This window comes from Bos taurus, chromosome X (assembly GCF_002263795.3).
Source record: "Bos taurus isolate L1 Dominette 01449 registration number 42190680 breed Hereford chromosome X, ARS-UCD2.0, whole genome shotgun sequence".
Taxonomy (NCBI): domain Eukaryota; kingdom Metazoa; phylum Chordata; class Mammalia; order Artiodactyla; family Bovidae; genus Bos; species Bos taurus.
Window position 1 is genome coordinate 94,710,888 of NC_037357.1, and position 26,151 is coordinate 94,737,038.

Consider the following 26,151-nt stretch of genomic DNA (forward strand, 5'->3'; position numbering starts at 1 on the left):
TGCCTATAATGCGGGAGACCCGGGTTCAATCCCTGGATTGGGAAGATCTCCTGGAGAAGGAAATGGCAACCCACTCTAGTATTCTTGCCTGGAAAATCCCATGGACAGAAGAGCCTGGTGGACTACAGTCCATGGGGTCGCAGAGTCGGACACAACTGAGCGACTTCACTTTCACTATATTTAAACCATCTCACTTGGAGTTCAACTGAGAAAATTAAGAAAGAAGGACACATCTTTATGGGGTGCAGGCATAAGTTAATAGGCAAGAAAATAGACAAGATTATGAGACTTTCAAGATTCTTTCCAGTTCGATAGTCTGTGACTCTCTGTTTAACAAATTTCCTAAAGCCCTTGAGTTTGGAAAGGAAAAAAGGATACCAATCTCCTCTAGAAGAACTACTGATAGCTATGATCCGTAAGTAGGTCCCATCCTCCTTGGACACTGGCCATTCTCGCTGTTACAAATCCAAATAGAGACAGAGCAAGAGCTCTACCCTTATTCTGATCTAGCGGTTGAGAGACCACCCAGTGAAAAATGGAGCCCTACATGCCCTAAATTTGCCAGCTTGCACATTTTACACTCCTGAGCAAAGTCTAGTAGAAGAGTGAATTCCAAATGTGGCAGTGGAGTAAGCAATTACCTTCTTATTGAGTTTCAGCCAAGTAAAGAATCCCTTAGTGTCCTGGTACTGCAGACCAAAAAACCAAATTTCCCTCAGGCCAATAGTTTTCACCACCTGAAAGGCAAAACAGAAAACAACCATTGATTTGAGTGCCTACCCTGTGCCAGGCACAGAGGAGACAAATGTGGAGCCCATGTGGTCCCTGACCTTAAAGGATATAAGGCACCCAGGTCTGAAAATAAAATACACTTGGGCAGTAGCTAAGAAATAATGTCAACATCTCTCTGCACCAAATACTTCTGCTGAGGTATGGACTAGATAAATTATAAGCACTACCAGACACCAATAACTTGATATCCATTATCTCCTTGAATTTTCACAATAGTCCTATGATATAATTACAACTGGGCCCATTTTACAGATAAATAAAAGTAAGGTTCAGTTAGTGAGTAGCAGAGTCAGGACTGTTTGACTCCAAACCCATTCAAATTCAGTGCTTTTTGCCATCACCATCCCACTCAGTTATGCCATGCAGCTCCATACTCCCAGAATAAGGTAAAGGCTGAAGGTAGAAACTGTTGGTTTAACTCCTGAATCTTGTTCTCCTGGACTCCTTCTTTATGTTTAGCAATTAGGAATAATGCCCATACCCTTCAGGCTAAGTCCTACTTACAATGCCCAAAGAAAAAATGTACTTTGGTATCTATAAACCCCAAACCTGTGCTGTGCTTAGAGGCTAAGATGCTTATTTTCAGCCCTGATTAGAGCTCAGTCATGATTCTCCTTTACTACTCACACAGGTTGACAGTAGGAATGAGTATAGTAGCTGAAGGGCCCCATGGTGTTCAGCTACTGGGCATTTTGGCTGAGCAGTGGGCAGGAAAGGAAAGACAACCAGGAAAAGATAGACAGGGTCTGTTTTCCAGTCCATGACATTAGCATGTAAATAGTTCTGGCTGGTGGCTCAACCCTAGCATGCCCACCACTGGGGATAGAGGTAATAAAGCCATTTCCTAATGAGGTGTCAGAGAGTCTTCTTTATATTTTCTTCTACTGGGGTGGGAGGGGGAATTTGAGGTGAAGAAATTTACCTGGAGTTAGAAACAAGTAGCAGGGACCCAGCGTTGCTACACACTGCACTGTATCCACAAAGTTTCTACTATGCATCCAAGGCCAGGCCAGACCCATTGTCACTCCCAGAGCTTACAATCTAGAGCTTCAGAGGCCTCAAGGAAAAAGTAGATCATGTTTATTAAGTACCTATTATGTGCCAGGTACCAAACACTGAACAATCATGAGATAGTTATTATTTCCATTTTATAAATGAGGAAAATAAGGCTTAGAGAGCAATCTGTCTAAAACCATAGAGTCTAGACTAAAATCCTAATTATATGACTCTAAAACCTATACCCTTTTTCTCTTGTTTGCTATCTCCTAAGGCCAAGGGTTCAAAAGAGCTTAGAAGCTCTGGGGTTCCCAAGTGACTAACTGCCTTGTCTCTCTTTTGATCCAGATATACCAGCCAGAAAATGAACTTTGACTACCTCTGCATCTACATATAGCTCCTGGCTTTTCCACTAGGTTCAGTCAACAATCACTTTGGAGAGAAGCCATACTGCCAAGACATTAACCTTCATTGCTCACCAGGGTGTTCATGATGATTACCCTCCCCTTTCATAGCTTGAATCAGGTGTCAAGAAACCTGAGTGGAAGTCTCACTTCTGTCTTCCACTTGCTGTGTGATGTTAAGGCAATACATTTCCTTCTCTGGGCCTCAGTTTCCTCATCTATCCAGCTTCGCCATCTACTATGAGTGGTGTGGCTTAAATGACTTCTTTATGCTCTCAAGTTCTACCAATCTACTAATTAAGTTATTTGTAAATGACCAAGAAATACAGCCCCATTTCCCACATACCTCTTGACAACTTGGGTAACTAGGAACATGCTTAGAAAAAAATAAATGAGGGAAGGTGTACTATATGAGGAAAGATCAAGACTTCCAGGATTTGATGGAAAGGTGAGTCTCTGAGTCTAAGTCAATAGGCATTACCATCAGGTTGTAGATGGAGAATACAAAGTAGTCATGTTGAAATGTGACAGTGACTTTTTTTTTTTTTTTTTTTTTGCAGAGGATAAAGGGAGAGGATGTGCATAGGAAAGATTTTTTTAAGCACCTCTTACATCCTATATCTAAGATAGGGTCTAATTAATGGTTTTCCACAAGGCTGCAGAACATAGTGTGTACAGGTGCAATTGGTGTAAAGAAATAAGTTCCAAGAAACAATGCAGCCCCAGGATAGAAAAAGACCCACTGAAGATGTTGAAAATGGACCATTAGGACAGGATGCTAGGTCATGGCAGGACATACTGGGAACAGAACTAGTAGGGTAGCAACTGGCTTTTGCCTGTACCAACGGCCCAGGTGTAGAAACTCAAGAGACACCAGAATTAAAAGAAAGTGAGGCAGGCACAGACCACACAATCAGTTCCACAGGTCCCAGGAGTGAGTGCCTTAGCCTCTACACCATGTTGTCTGCTTCACTAGCGGGATGGTTAGGGGTATGATGAGAGGAGTTATAGGAGCTAAAATAATTCCAGGATTTAGAGTATCTCTGAGGATAAAGTAATAGTTAAAGTGATATCAAAAGAAAAGATATCAGGATCAGCAGGGCATTTTAATCTCTCTGAGCACTGCCTCTTCCCTATGAACACAAAGAAATCAGATGCATATAAATGCTCTACTTCCTTAGACTGTAGGCTTGGAGAGAGAGCGATGTCTCTTAGCCTCCATTGAAGTCCCAAAGTAAGGAAGTGAGTGTGTTGGGTGAAGGAAATATGGTCTGAAGTCAGAACTGAGACTGAAAAAGAACAAAGGATAAAACTGATGACTCGTGGACCCCAGGCTGTAAGGAAATCTCCAATTAAGGTCCACAGGGTGCTGGGAATCATTTGATCAGGCAACTCTTGGCCCCATTTTCAAATTCTAAAATATGGAATGAGGCCAAGCTTAGCTTGCTTCAAGCTTTGCCTCCTGCTGAGAACTTACTTCAGAGGAAAGAGAAACCTCATTTTCTAGTGGGAAAGAGTGTCTAGGTACTGGTTCTGGGAAAACATCTGTGGCTCCAATGAGCAGGTTCTTTACCATTCCACTCTGAGAAGTGGCTGCATCTCTAAGAAAAAAATTCTTTGCTCCCTTTGATTTCAGACAGCAATCTCATCTGGCCTGAGCTAGTATTTCTCAAAGCTGCCATGGAAGACATTTTTAAGCCACAGAAGATAATGAATGCATATACCCAGAGGATGGGGGTGGGGGGGTGGGGTGGGGTTGGAAGTGTCAGAATACTAGGAGATGGCTGGCTGTAAGTCATAATTTCTTTGAAGCCTGAAGGTTTAATCTTAATAATTTGTGCAAAATTTACTGTTTACTCCTTAAATATCTATATTTTAATAATAAAATAGATATCTACAAGTACAACTGATGCTCCAAGATAGTAAATCACATTCAGCCTACAGGTCTGTGAACCTCTTGGAACCTGGCACATTCACCTTGAGGGGGGCTAGGACTTTAGTTTGCAAAACACTGGCTGTGGATTCTATTCAGCCACATAATACTAACCCCCAAAACAGACTGGAGCATTACAAGATCCAAGCAGCATAAACTAGAAAACTGGGGTCCCATGAGGGAAATAGACTTGCCTCTCAGAAAATTGTCACTAATTACCAGGAGCATCATAAGTAAGAAAGAACTCCTGTTTGCCTCTTTTTGCATGTGAAGGCTACTTATATCTGAGATCTGGGGAGGGCAGAGAATATTAGGCCAATTCCAGAACCCAAAGCCCCCTCCCCATATCCTCTATGCATCTATCTGAATAAATAAACTAGTGACATAATCAATCACTTCAGAAGCCAATAGCAGGATTGGGAAGCAAGGCTTGAGCCTTAAGTGCGTGAGAAATTATGTGCAAAACCACTGCTGCTGCTAAGTCGCTTCAGTAGTGTCTGACTCTGTGCAACCCCATAGACGGCAGCCCACCAGGCTCCCCCGTCCCTGGGATTCTCTAGGCAAGAACACTGGACTGGGTTGCCATTTCCTTCTCCAATGCATGAAAGTGAAAGTGAAGTCGCTCAGTCATGTCCGACCCTCAGCGACCCCATGAACTGCAGCCTTCCAGGCTCCTCTGCCCATGGGATTTTCCAGGCAAGAGTACTGGACTGGGTTGCCATTGTCTTCTCCAGTGCAAAACTGCACCAATGCCCAAATACCTGAGGCCATTACAGGCTTGGCAGCAGCTCCATCAATCACCTACCTGAAAGCAAATCAGTGCACAACTGGAAAGTTCCAGGAGGGGCTGTCACCATCTCTGCTTCTGTTACCCTACACTGACTGTGCCCAAGTGGCCATCTACTCTATAACACAGAGCACGTTCATCTAGGGTTCTAAATATAGGGACCAAACTTTGCTTTTAGAATGGAAACAGGCAAAGAAAGGGGAAGTCACAGAGGACACAGCTGACAAAAGGTACTGGGAAAATTGCAAATGCTATGTGCCTTGATTCAAACCATTATACTATGTCCTAGCTATCTGACCTTAAACAGGTCTTTTCCTCTTTCCAAGCCTCAGTTCCTCATCTATAAGATGGAGATACAACTATTACAATAACAGATATTAGGTATTTTATAAAATAAAAATGGAAAAAGGAGGATTGCTGTCTTCAATACAGAATCTACAAATCCTAAGAACTTCACTGAGCCAGAAAAGCCTCTTGATTGCATGGCTCCATTATCTGAACTCCCAGGGGAAATTCTACCCACTTATTTAGCTCTTAATAAGAACAAGCAACATTAGAATGCCTGCTATGCACCAGGCACTTTACTTATTCGAGGATTAAATAAGACTACAAAATCTCTAAAATTGTGTGATTACTATTTTACTGAGAAAAGTGAAGTCCTAAGAGGCTACACGAGCCATCCAAGGTCACATGGCTAAACAGCAGGATAGAATTTGAACCCAAGGCTGACTCTAAATCCCATGCTCTATATACCATCTCTACGTACAACTTGAGTCTCAAGGATGTTTTTTCATTCAACGTGAGAGGAGAGTTGCATGTATTTTTCTGTTTCCAAAGGTGAGTAATTCCAAGTTCCTTAAGGACAGAGATGGTATCTGATAGGCTAGAGATCCTTCTCAAGACACAGTAGACCTTCAGTCAATATTGAATCAGTCAATGAATAGGATGGATGCTCTGAGATTTCACCTCTTTTCCACAGCTCAAAACCTTAAGTGGAGGGGACAGGTAGAGCTAGACTAGAGCTAGAGCTTAGAGACCATGGCTGAGGAGGAGACAAGTAGAGGGTTCTTAAAGTGGAACTTATGCCACCTAAGTAATCACGAGCCCTTGGAAGAAGCTCAGGTTTTAGAAATGGGGCTAAGTGACAAAAATTGCTATAGAAAAATGTTCTCTCTCTCCTCCCTAGATGTTCTCACTCCTCCGCACTGACAAGAGACAAAGGCAAGTGAGAAGAACTATGGGCCCCATATCCCTTTCCCACCATGCCTTGGGCCTCTTCAAGCTATGGAGTCCCATTGTTGCCTGTTATTTATCACCAGTGCCAAGGAGAGTGCTTCGTCTCCAGTCAGCTTCCTCTCTGGTCATCAGCCAGACAACTGCTGGATTCCAGGATGGCCCCAAAGCTTTTGTCAGTCCCTCTCAAGGAGTCCAGCTCCTTTCTCCTAGGCCCCTAATCTCCCAGAAAGAAGGTCAAACATAATAGACTTCCTCCCTTATGCCTCATCAAGTTGGAAAGAGGGAAAAGATCAACCCCCGCCAGTGGCCTGTGAACATGCACAGGTCTGAGGATTCCCACCCAGACTTGCCTTGGCCCTGAGAGTGCCAGATGCTCAATTCTGTGTCAGAGTTCAAATCTTTTTGTCCTGTACTTTTCACCTATGGGGTCCCAGCTCTGTTCCTTCTGACATCACAGAACATGATTGCCCCTTCCTTCCAATGATAGCACCTCAGTGACCTCAAGACAGAGAATACATATCTTCTTGAGTCTTCTCTGAGCCAAACAGGCTCATTCACCCCAGAGTAGCACAGTAGGGAAAAGTATTGTTTTATTTACAGTCAGAGCTATAATTTAAACTCCATATTACAATTTACTAACTATATAACCTAGAGTGTGTTCTTTCACTTCTTATAAGCAGGGTCACTGCAAGGTTTAAAACACTGAGCCAAAGTTAGTCCATAGTAGGTACTCACTAAATGATTTTTCTCAAAACACTGATCTTCCTGGTTGGGAAATCATGAACTTCGCGGTTTCCTCCCTTTCCTGTCTCTAACCATATGAAAGATTCAAGTTTCTCAAGGGCTTTTCTGGGGAAGTAGTAGCTTTCAGAACTAGCACACCAATCCAGCCAAGAATCCCTACCATATGGGCTTCCCTCAGAACCACATCCATAGTACGCAAACCAAACAAACACTAACAAAGAATAACCTGGCCTTGTGGCTTTTTGAAGTTAATAAACTTCTTTGTTCAAAGATTTTTCTGCCCTAGTCTCTAAATTATACCTTCCTCACCCTCCACAGTTACCCCATCCAATGCAAATGGACAAAGACCCCAGTGTTGAAGGCAGGGGATGGTGTCATTTACTTGAGAGAGATTAGGCATAGAACTCTGGGAATGAGTCTGGGCAGAGGTTGAGGGAACCTCTGGTTCCTATCTGGACTATAAAATTCACATTGGCTCATACTCTCCTCTCTACAGCTGCTGTCCAGAATGATATTCCCGTCTGAAGCAAAGGGCCCAACAGCCTACCTATGGTATGGATACCTTCTCCTTTTTGTCCCAGGGACAGTAAGAAGCCTATACAGGAAGAGTTGTCCTTGCTGTCAGGTAGCTTTGCCCTCCCCACTCCCTGGTATATGCCAACTGCAAATCATACTCAAGTGAAGCATTTCCTTCCTTTTTACAGAAAGGGGTCATCTGAAATCCAAATAGTGGGGTTACAAATGGGAAAGAACAAATATGGATTACAGAAATAAGTGCCATAAATTTCTGAGAGATAACCAGATTTGAGGTATCAGTTAGATACTGTACAGATGGGAAAACTGAAGCACAAAGAGGGGAAAGGTTTGTGTAAGGTATCAGGAGAGTTAGTGGTAGAGCCAGCCATAAGGCCCAAAATTTCTAACTTTCTATTTAGTGCCCTTTCTAGTTCACTAGGCTATCCCTTTATAAGCTTTCCAACATAAAACCTGCATGCAAAAGAAGGTAAAACTTTAATATAATCAAAATGCAATGTCATATTCAAGATTAGCATTGTAATCACTTGTGAACTATATGAATGCCAGTACATTAATTGTAGTAAATGTGTGTTTAAATGTTCCTCTAATTTTTACTTTCTCAAATTAAATATCAATGACTACCTTACAACATTTGATACAAAACAAACTCCAGAGAAGAAGCAAGTTCCAGTTAAATCCAGTTACATATGCTGAGGATCTTCAAGCCGATCTCTCAACTCTATCTGATTAATCAGACAAGAAGTGTCACGGTGTTTGACAGCTATCATTTATTACATCTCTACTATACGTCAGATGCTTCACATAACACTCTTCTCTATATGCACTTTCTTATAGTCTTTCTCACCTATTTTAATTTATCCTTCTGAATTTTATATATCCTTACAAGCCACTGGGTAGCAAGTGAGATACAAATAATAGACTCTTCCATAATCTCACAAAAAGTCTGTGAGGTAGACATTAGATGCACTTTGGTTGGGGTGGGGGACGTGGTGGGGGAATGAGACTACTAACCCAAAAAGGTTCAATAAATTTTCCCAGGGCCTAGCTAAGAATATGAAGATTTTTGTTTCCTCATCTGTAAAATGGGGCTAGTACTAATCCCTGCACTCACAGGGCTTTGTGATAGTCAAGTGATATGGTTTACAAAATGCCTGGCATAGTACCTGACATACAGGAAGCCCTTGACAAAATGTTAACTTTCATCTGTATTAGCCATAGACAGCAATTTTCGTACTCTACCATATGACATCAGGGACTCAGGAGACATGCCCAAACTGTCTCACATTTCTAGCCATACTTTCCTTCTTTTTACACAGAGATCTGAATGGAAAACAGCCCTGTACCATGCCCATCTCCATCCTCTCCTCTCACCAGTCAGATGTATTCATAGTAATAGAATGATCTTATTTGAATATAATCTCTTTCCTCCTTTCCCTTCCCAAGTATGGGTAAGCTCCGACAGCAGAAGTACACAGAGAGCAAAGGAAAAAGGGAAGCAGGAGGGCATGGAAAATCCATTAAGGGGACATGTGGTCCCAACATCCAGGACAATGTCAGACTCTCACCTCGCCAGAGGCTGGTGTGGAAGTAGGATAATGGCCTGTCTGGAGGGATTCCAGTTTCTGGAAATGAGAGCCCCATTTTTACTCCTGGAAGTCTGGTCACAAAAGGCACATTCCTTTGGATTCTATGGCCCCCACCTGGCTGTTACATAGCACATCCTTTCTGACAATGGTGATTCACAATGAAAGGACATTCTTTGGATTGTAGATGGGGATGACTACTTCAGTATTATCTCCATGTCAAGTTTATAGGAGCTGAGGTATCCTCTTATTGCATTTCTCACCCACTGTGGTATCTTAAGTCCCAATATTCCTTGAGGGAAATGTACATAGAGCACACTACTACAGGGAGAATATGTTGGTTTCCTTCTAGTGGGAAGAAAAACCAAGTGACAGAAGCCATGTTGTACAGTGACAAGAATGTGGGGTTCAAATCCCAGGCAGATACCAACTGAGTGCAATAAAATTATTTAATTTCTGAGCCTCATTGTTAAATCAGAGAAGAATCACATATCTTTCAGAGTTGAGAGAAGGGCTCTGCCTGCTGACATTTTTAAAGTATCTAGCACAGTCATACCCTACTTGCTTCTCTTTTCTCCCATGTTTAGCCCCAAGGATAGGACTGATTGGGGCCATCCAAGATATAGGCTTCCAGAGTTAAAATTTGCCTACTTCATTAAGGCTGAGGTCAGCCTTTGTTTTGACCTCTGCTGGAGGAGTGAGTAGAAGAGATTCCTCAAAAGTGGGCATTTTGGGGAAAGTGGAAGCTATTGGGAGAAGTAGGAGGCTAAGAAGCAATAAGTCCTCCCTTACCTGGTCAAACAGCTGCTTCCCGGTGGTGTTGGGCTGGATGGCAAACTCCAGCTCAGCGTCCATGGTGGTCACACGCACATTGATCTAGGATTAGATCAAAGGAGATAAGTCAGTTGTTTGGCTTGATGCTCAACAGAGCCTGGGATAAGTCTCTATCCAACCACAGGAGAAGAAACTAAGGTGCAGGAACCTATGGAATTTAGATACTGGTGTGAAGGAAGGGAGACCATTAAAACAAACAGTAACCTAGCCCTCTGCTCCCAACCAGTTTACTGAAGACAAACCCCCCACTGCTACAAGGCAGTGCTTATCAAGGGGAAAATAAATGAATGCAAATAAACCTATTATCAAAAGGAAACAAATGTTGGCTATACTTCTTCCAGGAAGCCTTCTCCACCTACATCAGCCAGCTCCAAGCCCACAGCATTCTCTCCCCACCTCCGATCTATAGCCTGGATTATCTACAGCACTGGTCTTCATAGAGGCAAGTTAAGGGCAGGATAAAGAACACTGGATTCCAAGCCTAGCACCATAACTGGCTTACTCTACAACCTTGAATAAATCTTATCCCATTCCTGAGCCTTAGTTCCCTTCACCTGTGCAAGGGCAGGAGTGCAGGAGATGGAGTTTGTCAATTATACTAGGCAATCTCCAATAGCCATTTCCGTGCTGATGTCTATGGTTCTATATACTGTCTTGCATTGTTAACACTTCCTGTATATATGTCTCACTGGTCTCCCTAGGCACAAGAGAGGAAAGGGCCCTCAACATAGATAGGTTTGAGCAGGACAGAGGTGCTACCAAAGCCAAGTAAGCATAGGGAAAAGGGACAGGGACAGGCCCAGACGGAAACACAAAGTATTTCATACGTACTAGAAAAAGCACCCTCTACTCTTAGGAATAGATCACCTAGCCAAAGTCAATGATAGCTGATATTTCATCAGTAGAGATAGGATTCTTTGGCTGAAAACTTGGTAGCAGTGGTAATAGTATTAACAGTAACAATAAGCAGCAGCTTTCATGTATGAAGACTCACTACTCACTAGGCACTTTATATGTACTATCCCAATAATCATAATCATCCTGTGAAACAGGATATCTCCACATTGGGCATGAAGACTTAGATATTTGTCTAATGTTACTTTGCTAGTAAGTGGGGAAGACAGGGTTTGAATTCAGATCTAAGTCCAAGTCTCACAATTTAAGCCAACATGTCAAATCTCTCTTACATCAAAGTGTAGAATGCCTCTATTAAAAGAAACCAAAGATTAAGGTTTTTTCATTATTTTTTAACTGAAGGATAATTGGTTTACAGAATTTTGTTGTTTTCTGTCAAACCTCAACATGAATCAGCCATAGGTATATATATATCTGCTCCCTTTAGTTATATATATATATATATATCTCCTCCCTTTAGAACCTCCAAAGATTAAGTTTTTTAGTTGTTGGACATTTTGCTTAGGTAATCTATATGATATAGCCATATGATGGCTTGTCACATGGTCAAATAAAATATTCATAATGATTATTTCATGCCCACATAAAACACCTCAGTAATATTAAGAAAGAGTAAGCAACAAGATTTCATGAGCTCAATTTTATAAAAAAGTATTCAAAGAGAGGTTATTGGAATCATACCCAAGTATTTGTCAGTCTTGGTTTTTGGGTAGTGATCTTATGAATGCATCCTCCCTTCTTTAAATTAAAAAGAAAACTAATCTACATTTCTAGGATGCTCACATATTACTTATTCTGTTGGAGGGGAATAAAAGTAGAATTGCCAAAGATACAAATCCCCATGGAGTAGCTAAAACATTAAGCCTTATGAGTCTTTAATACCTATGGGCTTTTCCTGAGCACAGGGGTCAGCTAGTGGGAAAGAGGGGGCCAGACAGCAATTTTGCCAGCTAAACAATTCTGATGAGGACCAGGCCTGGGGAACAATTTTGTAAATAAATCTCACCAGGGAGCCAAGGAGGAAATCTATTTCAGGATTGACAATGGGACAGGAAAGGCCATGAAGGCAGGAACAAGTAAGGCAAGTACCCCAGTGAGAGACAGCAGGCAAGATTAGTCACTTTGACTCAGTGTTACCTAGGCTCCCTGCCAATCCAGTGACCTGCATATAATGGACCCTCATAAGGTAGGGAGAATGAGGCCCAATGGACTAGAATTTGGCTTCAATTCAGTTCAGTTCAGTCGCTCAGTCGTGTCCGACTCTTTGCAACCCCATGAACTGCAGCACGCCAGGCGTCCTTGTCCATCACAAACTCCTGGAATCTACCCAAACTCTTGCCCACTGAGTTGGTGATGCCATCCAACCATCTCACCCTCTGTCGTCCCCTTCTCCTCCTGCCCTCAATCTTACCCAACATCAGGGTCTTTTCAAATGAGTCAGCTCTTCACATAAGGTGGCCAAAATATTGGAGTTTCAGCTTCAACATCAGTCCTTCCAACGAACACCTAGGACTGATTTCCTTCAGGCTGGACTGGTTGGATCTCCTTGCAGTCCAAGGGACTCTCAAGAGTATTCTTCAACACCACAGTTCAAAAGCATCAATTCTTCTGTGCTCAGCTTTCTTTATAGTCCAACTCTCACATCCATACATCCATACTCTCACATCCATATTGGCTTCAATATCTAGCCTTAAATCACACTTGAGCTGAGTTAGGGGAGCCCTCAAAACACCAATGACTTGGCAGATAAGAAGTAGAAAAGGGACAACAGCCCTTTTAGTATATTGAGAAATTTAATCCTCATTTTGAGGCTTCTATCTTAATTAGAGCTACCTCTCTAGTATCTAGGGACTTCCCTGGTGGCTCAGATGGTAAAGTGTCTGTCTACAATGTGAGAGACCTGGGTTTGATCCCTGGGTTGGGAAGATTCCCTGGAGAAGGAAATGACAACCCACTCCAGTACTCTTGCCTTGAAAATCCCATGGACAGAGGAGCTTGGTGCAGGCTACTATCCATGGGGTCGCAAAGAGTTGGGCATTACTGAGCAACTTCACTTTCACTTTCTCTAGTACCTAAGACTCAGTGGGTACTCACAAGATATTGGCTAAATGAACAGTACTAAGCAAGGAGATACAAGAGATAGATATAGCACAGTATACAGACTCAGAGATGGGAACATTTTACATCTTGACTTTTTTGTGCCACGGACCTTTCTGAGCAGTATGGTGAGGTCTATGGATTGCCTTCTCAGAAATTTGTAAATGCATGAAATAAAGTAGATATAAAGAGACCAATTACATTGAAATAGTTACCAAAATTTAATATGTACTTCTTCATTATTATATTATATAATTACCTAACACTGGTTCTTATTAGTTATTACTACTGTAATTTCAATCTTGTCTTCAGCATAAATGATATTCTGAAAAATCTATAGTAACTAAACTGTAATATCAAAGTATCTTAGATTTCCTCTGGTGACAAAGTCACAGGTACTGCCTTTTTTTGGCCTAAATTCATAACTGAAAGAAGGGTTAAATTTTAGTGAGAAGTCAGTGAAAACAAATATGTAAATTTTCCTCCATCCATCTTCATAGATCCTTCCCACTTCAAATTATACCCATAGATTTCATGGAGGCCCAAGGACTCCAGGTTAAGGAGCTCTCTATAAATTTATTTCAGTTTACCCAATATTAATGGAATACTATGTTTAGGGAACTATGGTTGCAGTAGAGCTATAGAATCAGTCTCTGACCCTAAGGACTTACTGAATAACAGGGAAATTATTACATACAAGGGAAACCCTGAGAAGTACCATACCAGAACAGAAGAAACTTTTTTGTAGAAATACAGAACCACAGTTCAAAGTGGTATTTGCAGGGTATCTAAAGATAAGGATTTTGAAAAAGGGAGAATGTGAGAGTTGGGGGGAAGAGCACCCAAATGTCCCAGGTAAAGAAAGAGACACAATGCAATGGCCCCAAAGGAGACAGAGATGCAAGGATTCAGAGCTCCTCCAGGGTAAATGAGGCCTGCAAGGTGAAGAGTGGGCACAGAGGCCAGGAAGGTAGATGGAAAGGAGTCATACCAATCTACCATCTTCAGGGGCTGGCCCATAACTCCAAATATTTAACTGAAATATTTGTTTATAAATGTTTCTTAAATAAATCAACTGGTAGAAAAGAACTCAGTCTGGGTTAGGGATAAATATGTCAGAGAGGCTAGAACTGTTCATGCTTCCTGTATCATATATAGAGCATTGCCCCAGAACAAGAAAGAGCTCTCCTTCAATCTGATGCTGTCCAGTTGAAACTAAACTGGAACCTATGTCTCCAGAATCCCTGCTCAGAGTTTCTGTCATTCCACTGTGGCTGCATCTCAAGGGAAAGCAGCCTGTGGTTCCCTGAACTTCACTGTGGAGATAAAAAATCTTAGGTTTAAAAAATTAGGAAGAAAAGCAAACACAACACAAAGGGACTTCTATTCTTGCCACCACTCAACTCAGAATAAAATGTGAGTCTTGAAGACAGGATCATGGGTCTGTGTTCTCCTGATTTTCAGTGTGTTGGCAGTAGGGGTAGCAAGGGTAATAGCATGACCAGGGCTGAAGGTGATAGGTATAGGGCAGGAGTGGTGATCAAAGAAAATCTCTCATTTTCCTTAACAGTAATCTGGGACCCAAATGTGTACAAGGAGCTGCAGGCCCAGATCCACTGCCACACAGGATGCTCACACAAGTGGGCACCCACTGCCTTCCTTTTGGGCCTGGCCTCTTCAGTATCAATGAAGAGAGGAGGGTAGTCTAGTTTGAAAGGCAAGAACCTGAAAATAAAGCCTCCAAAGTCAGCAGAAAGTTCCCAGGCAGCCCCACAGCTCAGCGGGAATGGAGGAGCTGGCCTGGGTGAGAGAGTATTTCAAGATGTGGTCCCCAGTAAAGAACTAAGGCCCTGTCTAAGCCTGTCCTTGAAAACTGTGTTTCATGAAATCATTTAGGGTTTACGGAACAGAAAGAGTCTGGATGTGGTGGTGGGGGGTGTCACTCATATACACTAGCCCACCCACCCCTAGCCCAAGAACAATAAATCCACTGTTCCTTATTGAAAAATGGAATACAGACAATTCCCAAGCAAGCCCTTCACTGGTCTATAGCCCATCTCAGTAGTCTATCATCCAAAGCCCTCAACAAACTGGATCTCTCCTGTGTCCCCAGTTGGCTGGCCTAGAAAAGAAAATAACTACCTACCTCTGCCTTGACAGCAACAGCTGGGGAACTTTGCCCTCTAGACCTGGCCACTTCAAATAAGGAACTCTCTCATTTCCTAGGGCCAAGAGTACCCACATGAGCAGTAGCTGGGCCACAGAGAGGAGATCGGGGCAAAGTTTCCTCTCATTTGCTCCATGTTACTGAACTACAATATGGCTCTTTACCAGAGAGGAATTTGGAGGATGGCTTCCCAGGTGGTGCAGTGGTAAAGAATCCGCCTCCCAATGCAGGAGATGCAACAGATGTGGATTCAATTCCTGGGTCGGGAAGATCCCCTGAAGGAAGAAATGGCAACCCACTCCAATATTCTTGCCTGGAAAATTCCATGCACAATGGAGCCTGGTGGGCTACAGTCCATGGGGTCACAACAAGTCAAGACACAACTGAGCATGCACACACGCAGAGGACAAAGCAGAGACAGTCAAATAAACTGACTTGTCTGGACAATGGACCTGTATGCTAGAAGGAACTGGCATTACCAACCCCACATCATGAATAAGGAAACTGATGAACAAAGAGGCAGGTAACATAAAGATGGAAACGAACAAACTATGTTAACAACAATGCGCCAAGCCCCTTCACTCACAGTCTAACTTAACATCACTGAAACCACATTTACTCAGCCAACAAGTGGTAAAGACAGGCCTTCTGGACATTCCAGAGCACCATCCTTGACTCCACCTACCTCTCTGGTCATGCTGATTTCACTGCTGACTTCAGACAATGCCTTGGCAACTGTTTTGGCTAAGGCCCAAACACTCTGGTACAAGGGAACCTGGGCACATCTGTGAAGCATTACTTGGGAAGGCCCCCTTGCCAGGGCAGAGCTTGTGAGTCAGCCCAATTGAGTCTGAGCTCAATGACCTCACCTCTCACCTGCCACCTCCCCATTCTTCAAAGGCCCAAGTCCTCTGGGCTTTCAGTGGCATTGCCGTTATGGAGAAGGCAAAGGTAAGTGCAAAAGTGTGGCCAGAGGTAGGATGAGCCCTACTAGGGCAACCCCAGAACTTCAGTCTCTTCCATGGACAGAGGGCAGTCACTACATTGTGACTCAAATTTGCCTTTCACCATTATTTAGGCTCTAGCATCCACCATTTCCTGCTGCCAGAACTAGAGCCAGAGCAGGGCAGGGCCTGGTCTGTCTTGGCTCTTGAGATGACAGCACTGACTCAAGCATCTGTTTTCCATAAGGGGTAAAACAAGGGTTGCTTTTAATCTCTAGCCTAGGAGGCATTCTCCCCCTCTCCCTTCCCCTCCTTCTTCTCCACTGACTCACTCACTTCCCAGCAACTCAGCCTCTTCCCGTGGACTTGGAAGTGGGATGTGGTACAGTTATCTGTTCTGACCTCTTCTTGCCCATTTCCAGACCCTTACTTAACACAGAGAGCAAGACCTGCCTAGGGTTAACTCTTCCTATGCCATGCTTTTCCCCAGTAGGTTCTAGAAAGAAGACCACCTGGACCCCATGCACACCCATACCTTTAATGCTGCTGCTGCTGCTGCTGCTGCTGCTAAGTCACTTCAGTCATGTCCAACTCTGTGCGACCCCACAGACGGCAGCCCACCAGGCTCCCCTGTACCTGGGATTCTCCAGGCAAGAACACTGGAGTGGGTTGCCATTTCCTTCTCCAATGCATTAAAGTGAAAACTGAAAGTGAAGTCGCTCAGTCGTGTCCAACTCTTCGTAACCCCATGGACTGTAGCCTACCAGGCTCCTCCATCCATGGGGTTTTCCAGGTAAGAGTATTGGAGTGGGTTGCCATTGCCTTCTCCGATTAGTTACTCCAACTGCTGCAAAGGGCATGGGAGACAATGGTTCCCTTTAACTTGCTTTGACCCAGTCACCTTCCCTAAGAATCACTTCAACTGGGAGACAAGGGCATATTGGACCCTGGGTGTTACTTGCCCAGTTATATTTGGGGAAGCAACCTCAAACAAAACTAACCTTTGTTAACAATGAGAACATAATTACATTGTTGCTATGTGAGGACAGCTCAGGACAGAGACCAAAGCTAAAAAGGAGATAAACAATCAGAAACTTTAGCAAGCTACAGCTTTCTTATTAATCCAGCCTTAATTGCACAGCCTTTTGCTTAACCTGAGACCGAGGTAGAGTTCCCCTCTGCCTCTCAACACATTAAGGTCCGGAAGGAAACTAGCTCCTCACCATTTATACCTAACTCCAGGACTTATTTTCAAAATCAGCTCAGCCAAACCTTACCCCTACCCCCTACCCTAACTCATCTCTTCTCCTAGGCACAGGGTTCTGTCCCATACGCTCCTTAGCATGGCCATTCCTCTTTAAATTTCCTCAAGATTTCAATCTACTCATCCTAGAACCTCATCTGGCTCCTTCAGAATAAACCCTTCTGAATTTCTCATCCCTATTCTCCAAGAGAATAAATAATCCAGAATCCCCAACTATCAGACCTGAAAGGAACCTCAGAGATCACTTGATTCAAATTCTACAATATGCAGCTGAGGAAACTGAGGTCCAAAGAAGGGGAAGCATTGGCCTAGGGTCACACAGCTGCTGGACAGTGTGAGAGCAAGGATTAAAAGCCTTGCTCTTGATCCACTGACCATTATAAGCAATAGAAACACCCTAGCACTTAGAAAACAGTAGACAAATCAGGATGTTGAGCTGAAAAGACTATGTGGAGAAGGCAGAACCAGCTTGCTTCCATTAAAAACTCTAAGTGGACACTGAATGGAAGTCTAGTTTATGACCGAGGGAAAGCCTAACTTTTAGGCTCTGATACATTCACCATCACTCATTTTAGAGAGACTAAACCTTTTATTACCACAAGGAAGGAAACTAAAAGGTCTCCTGTTTTAGGACAGCTTCTTTTTAAAACAAATAGCAATTAATTGGGAAGGTCTCTGGCAGCAGGTACAGCCAAGACCCAAGCTGGAGGTTGGGGACAGAGCAGGGAGGTACAGAGGGTGAAGACGACACAGCAGGGAAAGAGGCAAGGAATTGGAGGAATGGGTTTATATCCAGGTAGCCAAGAACAACAGATTCTTCAATTCTCATAAAACTTTGAAGCCACTGAATTTAAAGGAAAGAGGGCCTAACATTAATAAGTCTCTCACATGGATTAAGCCTCTCTCTGGGGCCACACCCAGCAGGGCTTCAGTCAATAGCATCAGTTTCCTGCTTAACCCAGCTTCCTGCCTACAAGTTTCACAAGAAGTATTTATAGACTGGAAACACAGACCATTTGCAGCTGCCTGGAGACACTAGTTATGCAGAACACCAGAAGAGGGCTCTATTCTCTCTGCTCAGAAACACACCACAGCAACCTCCAGCATCCCAGCTCTGAAGGGCACTGGAGCTGACCTAAGAATCAGCTTGGATTCCATCCATTACTCATGGGCTTTCTGCCCTGTCCTGTGTTAAAAACTGCTGAAGACAGGATCAGTCAACTATGTAGGGGCAAGAGGAGGCTTCCAGCTAAATAAAAAAGCTCTATTTTCCAAATGTATGGTTATTAGGAAGGGGTAGAGATAAATTGAGAGATTGGAATTAACATATATACATTACTTATATGGGCTTTCCAGGTGGCGCAGTGGTAAAGAATCCACCAGCCAATGCAGGAGATGCAGGAAATTTGGGTTCAGTCCCTCGGTTGGGAAGATCTCATGGAGGAGGGCATGGCAACCCAATCCAGTATTCTTCCCTGAAGAATCCTATGGACAGAAGAACCTGGCGAGCTACAGTTGTGTCACAAAGAGACACAACTGAGTGCATGCGTACACACACACACACACACACACACACACACACACTACTATATAGCACTCAATACTCTGTAAAGAATTATATGGGAAAATAATCTAAAAGAGTGGATATAAGTGATTCACTTTGCTGTACACCTGAAACTAGCACACTGTTGTCTATTTTATATATAGTAGTCAACTATACTCCAATATTAAAAAAAAAAAAAAGCTCTGTTTTCCGTCCCAGAGCTAAGCTATGATTGGCTTCCTGCCAAACTTGCTGGTATGCCATCAGTCAAACCTGGCATCTAGGGGACTCACAAAACTGGAGTCCTCATCCTAGAAATAATGGTCTTAGTTCTTTGAGAAATAAATCTTGGTACAGCTGAAAGATGCTTTAGAGTCTCTCTTACCTTCCTGTTTCTAAAACTCAGTTTTCTAATATATAAAAATGAACCTAATAATATCAACCTCACAACAGGGTTATTGGGAGATTTAAGTTAAAAATAACAGACAAGAAAGTACTTGGCATATCATAAGTAGAATGTGATGATTACTAGCGCCTCCATTTTTAGCCATGTTATTACAAATATTCAATCGCTCCAGAATAATTTGAACTAAAAGCCGGTTTGACTACACGGAAGGGCTATGGGTTGCCAAGAAGACCTGCAGAGGGCCCTTCTAGCCTAAGGGCCCTTTGATTTTGGGGGAAACTCTAAAATATGATTAGATTTCTAGTTGGTTAGACAATTGAAGCCATGCATATCAGGCAGAAACACACACATCCTTGTATTATTTTAAATGTTTTCTCTCTTGGGAGGGATAGGGATATCCCCTCAAGAAGCAGAGCCCTGAAGTGAGGCAGAACACAACAGAGCACCTAGGCTACCTTGTCCTTTTAAAGGATACCTGCTCTTCTTTCCTCATCCTAGGCTCTGCCTTGCCATTTTCTCTAATTATGTCCCATTAATATACACAGGTTTCCAGCCCTCCAACACAACCCACCAAAATGTCCAAACTCCTTCAGCTGGTATCCAGAAAAATCACAAACTGGGTCTGTAGATAGGCTAATCAGCATCACTTTGGAAAAATTTTAAAGACAGATTTCCTGGCCCTACCCACAGAGATCATGGTTTATTATTATATAAGAAGCAGGGCCCTGGCATCAGAATTTAAGAGCTTCAGATAATTCTAAGGCCCAGCCAAATTTGGGAACCTCTGGCATGGAATACAGCCTCTCAAGGACTAGTGTCAACAGTCAATATGGGCAGAGGGATCCTCGATTGAAGGGAAACAAAGCCAAGTAGATAGCAGTAACTACAGAGACATCTAGGCCAGTGGCCCTAGTGAATGGTTCTCCAGAGTTAAATGCAGCTTACCTCTACAAAAGATCAGGGGCTAAAGTAATTTCTCTATATACTAAAGCAATTTCTCTACATACTAAAGTAATTCCTCTCTTGTAGAAGGAACATAGCTATGTACTCTAAAAACCTGAAGGCAGGATCGAGCTTTGCCAAAAACAAGCCATGATCTCTCAATCTTCCTACCTGCAAAATGGACAAAATGACACCCACGTGGCAGAGGATTGTGCAGTGGCAATGTGGTATTTCCCAAACTTAACTGCTGGGAATCATTTGGGGCACTAATTTAAAAACCTAGATTCCTGGACCCCACTCCAAGCTTACTGAAAAAGACACTTCAGAGGAAGAGCTAGGAAAGCAGTAGTTTTGTCCCAGGTGATTCTTATCCTCTGGGAAGTTTAAAGAAACATCACCCAGCATAGATTCTCTTGAGATGAGATGAGAGGTCAGACCAGATCTCCAGTCCTCCAAAATACTTTCTAGCCCAGAGACCCTCATAGCTGGGACCTTCAGGTTAGAACCCAGAGGAGCAGGCTCTACAGGCAGGAGAGGGAGGATAGGCTTTGGGATTTCAAACAGAAAGCTGAGTGCTTTCTGGAATGACCAAACCCTCAGGCCATTGTCCAGAGCCTTCCACTATCTTCCCATCTAGTTAAGAATTAGACAGAGGAAGGAAACAACTGGTACAAATACCTCAGCAGCCCAACAACATTGATCAAAAATACTCTAATTAGAGCCTCAATCAAAATCTTAGGCAAGGAGCAGACCTTAAATGATACTCTCCCTTTCCTAGATGCTGTGGGAACTTAGGGAGCAAGCCTTGTATCTGCATACAGATGTGAACAGGTTGAAGTTGGGGACAGGCTAGGGACTCTCAGATAGGTGCAATCAATAACAGTGCACTGGAACCAACTTACACTAGAGCTGATCTCTGTATAAGTCCTCCTTCAAGGACCCTGTGTTGGTAGTTTGAAATTGGCCATGGTGAGAGTTGGACACAACTGAGTGACTGAACAACAAGTGGTGAGAGTATTTATACCATTGGGGTTGGTAAACCGTACAAATCATGGCTTCACCAGAGAGTCTGTTGTGAAAAATTTATCAGTACATATAAAGGAAGCATCTGTAGGCCCATTTTAAAAATGAGAAAACTGAGTCTCAATGAAGGGAAGCAACTACCATCTTTTAGTTGCATGACCTTGGACAAGAGCCAGTTCTAACTAGCAACACATCCTAGCCCTTCCTACCAGCTCTCCAGGGGAGTAAGAAGTCCCTCTTATCAACAAAAAAGGTTGCTGACCCAAAGGGCTCCTCCATCAACTAATGGCCAAACAAGGGCACCTAAGTGCACTTGGTGTATGTACCACCAAGGAAAGCAAGGAGTACAGAGCCCAGGGTTGTGACATGAAGCCAACAAGAGAGGAGAGACACTGGAGTAGATCAGGGAATGAGTTGGAAAGTTACAAAGGAAACCACAGCACTTTCTTAAGATGTTTTTACAAATATATGACGGACAGTGTGGGCTCTAGAGGGAGTCCCTTGGTGCACTGCAAGTCCCTCTATCTCTTGAAGCATCAGTTTTCCTCCAAGTAAAATGGGAGTAACAATGCCTACCTCACAAGATAGTTGTGAGGAACAGCATTATTTCCTTTATTTATACAAAACAACCTGGCTTGGCACCTAGCATGTATTAGATATTTGATACATTTTGGTACCTTTCTCCTGCAACCTCATTATCAAATGCAGGACTTTTGACTCACCCTTATACAATAAAAATCCTAACCCCATGTGCACAGTGCTTTACAGTTTAAAAGACACTCATGGCCCAAGATGGCAGCCACCATGAAGAAGGTGGTTGCAGATGTCAGTTTTACAATACACAAATTAGCACAGAATACAAGTAGAATCATAGAACTAAAGGAATAAACAGAAATAAAAAAGAAATAACTCCAAAATTTAGAAGATGTTTGTGAGGATATCATGCTTACAGATGACTGCTTAGTGATACCTTATCAGACTGGTAATGTTTTCATTAGCCATTCTAAACACAAGAAATGTTAGCAGAAGTAAATAAAAATTTGCAAGAAGAAACTGACACCTTACAATATTGTATTGGTTCCCAATTAAAATAAATAAATTTAAATTAAAAAAAAAAGAAACTGACACCTTAGAATCCATAGTGGAATCAATTCAGCAGGTATTAGCAGATTTGAAAAGTTCAGTTACATGCAAAATTTGGGAGTAACATAAACCTTGAAGGTGATGAAAGGTAAACATTTTATACAACTTAAAAAAATCTGTTTAATAAACTTGAATATTGTTTAAAATGATAATTTCCCTTCTTCAAATGATATGGAAAGCAAAACTTTTAAAACTTTTTTCATTCACTTAATGGAAATTTGCCTACTTTCATGTCTTGTTTATTTTATATTTTTAAAACAAGACAGTATTCATCTATGTATTTTACATAACAATTACATCAAGTGTAAGAGTTTTATGTCATGTTATTAAAATCAGTTAAGCAATAAAAAAAAGACACTTGTCCACATGCATTCTCTTGCTGAACTCAAGTCTGTACAAAAGGCAGAGTACATATCAGCACTATTTTATAGACAGGAGAAATGGAGGTTCAGTGAGGCAAATGGCACTTTGTCCAAGTGTAAAGGAGACTGGACTAGAACCCAGGTCCCCCGAACTTGGAACTTTGCCCTCCCAATTTTCTCTTATTTAAGGTTGCAAGAAGGTCCTTCCAAAGGCTTACTTGCTATCATTTATTTCATCCAATAAATTTAATGGCCTCTAGCTCTTGTCTTGGAGAAGGCAGTGGCAACCCATTCCAGTACTCTTGCCTGGAAAATCCCATGGACGGAGGAGCCTGGTAGGCTGCAGTCCATGGGGTCGCTAAGAGTCAGACAGGACTGAGCGACTTCACTTTCACTTTTCACTTTCCTGCATTGGAGAAGGAAATGGCAACCCACTCCAGTGTTTTTGCCTGGAGAATCCCAGGGATGGGGGAGCCTGGTGGGCTGCCGTCTATGGGGTCGCACAGAGTCGGACACGACTGAGGTGACTTAGCAGTAGCAGCAGCAGCTCTTGTCTCAGGGTGCTTCAAGAGGGGGTCTCCTTGGGATGGGAGAAGATCAAGGCAACACAGGATGGGAACAATCTTTCCTATAGTCGAGGGAGCCACACTATTAGCTGGAAGCAATCAGCCAGGAACAGTGGACCAGTGATCTTGAGACAGTCCCTTCCTCTTAGGTCAGAGTGTGACCAATTGTACTGGGTAGGTCTTGATCAGTCGTTTTCAACTTTATTTGTTTTTTCAGCAGCTTCCTGCCTCTTCACTTTCCCAAACAGAAAATCACATGAAATTTCAAGATATAATGTACATAAAAGTAGAATTGTTCTGGTCAAAGGAAGGCTACCCCAAGCAGCTTAGCCAAATACAGTTTGCCAACCACTGGACCAGCTTGGGAAAGGGAAGGAGCTTCAGTTCTAACCTTGTAAAATTCTACACAACTCTGCCACCAATTCTTTAGAGGACTTAAAGACTCCCTGGGGCTCAGTTTCCCTATCTGTGGTATGAGATGGTTGGACCAGTTGGTGCCTAAAAGTACTTTTTTGCCTTGTGGTTCTAGAAAAAGGGAGCCCAGCAATCCCTGTTGGTGGAGAACTGTAAAGAGAGACCAAGAAGAACAAAGCCTCATCCCTATGCCCCAGAGAGCCCCTATGCCTCTGATGACTCTGAACTTAACTCTACAGTCGGTTCCTCAAGCACTGGCAGCTGGGAGGGTGGGCAGACAGGCAGGAAGGCGGGCGCCCCACCCTCCCTTGCACAGGAAGCTAGCTACATCCTCTTTTCCCCACCCCAGGCAGCACATCTCCAAAGGTCCCCAGCAGAAGTAGTGGGGGCAGGGAAAAGAAGAGGACGGGGCCAAAAGCAAACTGAACATTAAAATCGCCTCAGTGTGCTAGAGACCCATCTGTAGGGAGGAGACTGACGAGGTCCCGGGAAGAAGCAACAAAGCAACCACATTCTCTACTGGAGCCCAGCTCCCTAGACAAAACCTTGCCAAAATGGCCTATGGCTACAGAGTCACAAGGCATGGGCTGGTACAGCAGGCTGCCTGAGCCCACCCACTCCTTGCCACTGAGTTTCTCCAGCCTGAAGAGCTGGTCCTCACTCATAGGTGTTTACAGTTCTTTCTTAGAAGAACACGGACATGTCATGAGTAGGTGGGTGGGTGGGTGGGTGTACACATGAATTAACACTTGAGAACAGAAGGGCTCTTCATGCCTCTCAAAGCCAAGGAGGCAGGCATCAACCCACATGGCCACACTACCAGCCCACTTTCCCGTGCCCACCCCCATACCCTGTGACTGGGGCCCAGCCCTCCCCACATCCTGTTCTCAGAGAACATGTGGCTGCCTGGGGAAAGATAATGTCATTACCACACTTCCCCTCCCTGGAGGAGGCTTTGGTTGACTAGGGAGGGAGCTGGAGTAATCTGCTTGATCAAGCTGAAAAATCTGCAGTAACCTCCTACTTTCACAGAAAAGGACAGGAAGGGTGACCAGCTAACCATGGGGGCATCTTCCACACTGGAGAATCCATGTCTACAGAAAGATGGTGATGGTCCAAAGTACTTCTGGAAAAATGAATTTTCTGAGGAAACACAAATTGGCAACTTCTATGTTTGGAAACAAAGAAAACATGCCAATGCTCTTCCTTGATCAATGAACCAGGAAATGCAAAACTACAGTAAATTTTTTAAAAGGATCCCAAATATCACTGAAGTTTCACTACACATGGATTTTAGATGCCAGTATCAACATTTCTGCTAAAGCAACGTGATTTGCGCAGGGTCTTAATGGGCCTAGAGTGCTTTGGCCACTGGGTAAAAGAAAATGACTTCAGGCCAGTAGGAACAGTTCTTCCAACAAGATCAGAGGAAGAAATGGAGAGAGGATACCAGTCTGAGCCCACTCATTGTTCAATTTCCCTTCACTCCTCTCTAACCAGCTGACATCCTGACTCCTCCTTGTCTTCCTTTCCCGGACTATAAGTAGCAAAGAATGTGGCTGAACACTCCATCTGAATGTTCAGGGAGGGTCTCCTCATTCATACAGGGTGAGAAATCAGAAGGCAGATGCCATTCCACAGCACTGCCTCACTAAGTGCAGACTTTCAGTGAGTATAATCCCAGGCTAGGTTTATATGGGAGAACTTGGTCAATTACCCCTAAACAAATCATCCCCAGTCCCAACCAGCCTGCTGCTTTCTTACACCTAATCTGCAGCCCAATCTAACGCTAGCACTCATCAAGGAACAAGATTTATCCTTATGGAAACACCAGCTCTTAGCACCCATTTCCAGTGGATGTGTTAAAGGCTGAAAAGTGGCATGTGGTATCATACCTGCCCTAGGGTACCTCTGTTTGTAGCCACAGTCTTCACTTTTGTTATAGTCACCTTCCTAAAAGCAGAGTTATAGAGAGCCCAAGTAATGCCCTTGAGTTCTGTGCATCTATGACTCTTTTAGAAAAGTTTTAGGGAACAGTGAGGGGAGCAGTCAGTAAGAGAACAGAGACATGACATCCAGCTTATTAGTTATGGTTCCTACACAGTTAACATAACTTCTCTAAAAGGTGGCTTTGTATTTTTTGAGTTGATAAAGCCACATCTTGCCCTCCAAACCACAAGCTCAGCTACTAATTTATTAAGACCAGTAGAAACTGTTTAACTTTATCCAACCAACAATACCAGGGTTTTTAGCACCCCTACCACCAGAAACTTACAAATTTTGTACCCCCTAATGCTAAGGTAAGCATGCATGAAACCACTTACTCCAAATACATACATACATCAGAGTTCTTCAGGTAGAGTAAGAAGCACCCCTACCCTAACTTTGGTTTACTTTTTTTAGATAGCAGCAGGGAAAAGGCCCACTACAATCTCTACAGAAATTACCCAGCAGCCTCCCAGGCAATAGATAATGTTCCATAATCCAAACTGAGCCCAAAACTTTACCTATAATACTAA

The 26,151-nt window shown here is 43.1% G+C and overlaps 1 protein-coding gene across 1 annotated transcript in view; it reads right to left on the reverse strand.

Moving 5' to 3' along the window:
* Nucleotides 1-26,151, reverse strand: part of MSN (moesin) — a 72,689-nt gene that overhangs the window by 14,243 nt on the left and 32,295 nt on the right. The window contains 2 exon segments of the mRNA NM_001046477.1: nucleotides 642-737; nucleotides 9,805-9,888. Coding sequence (NP_001039942.1) covers nucleotides 642-737; nucleotides 9,805-9,888 — 180 coding nt within the window.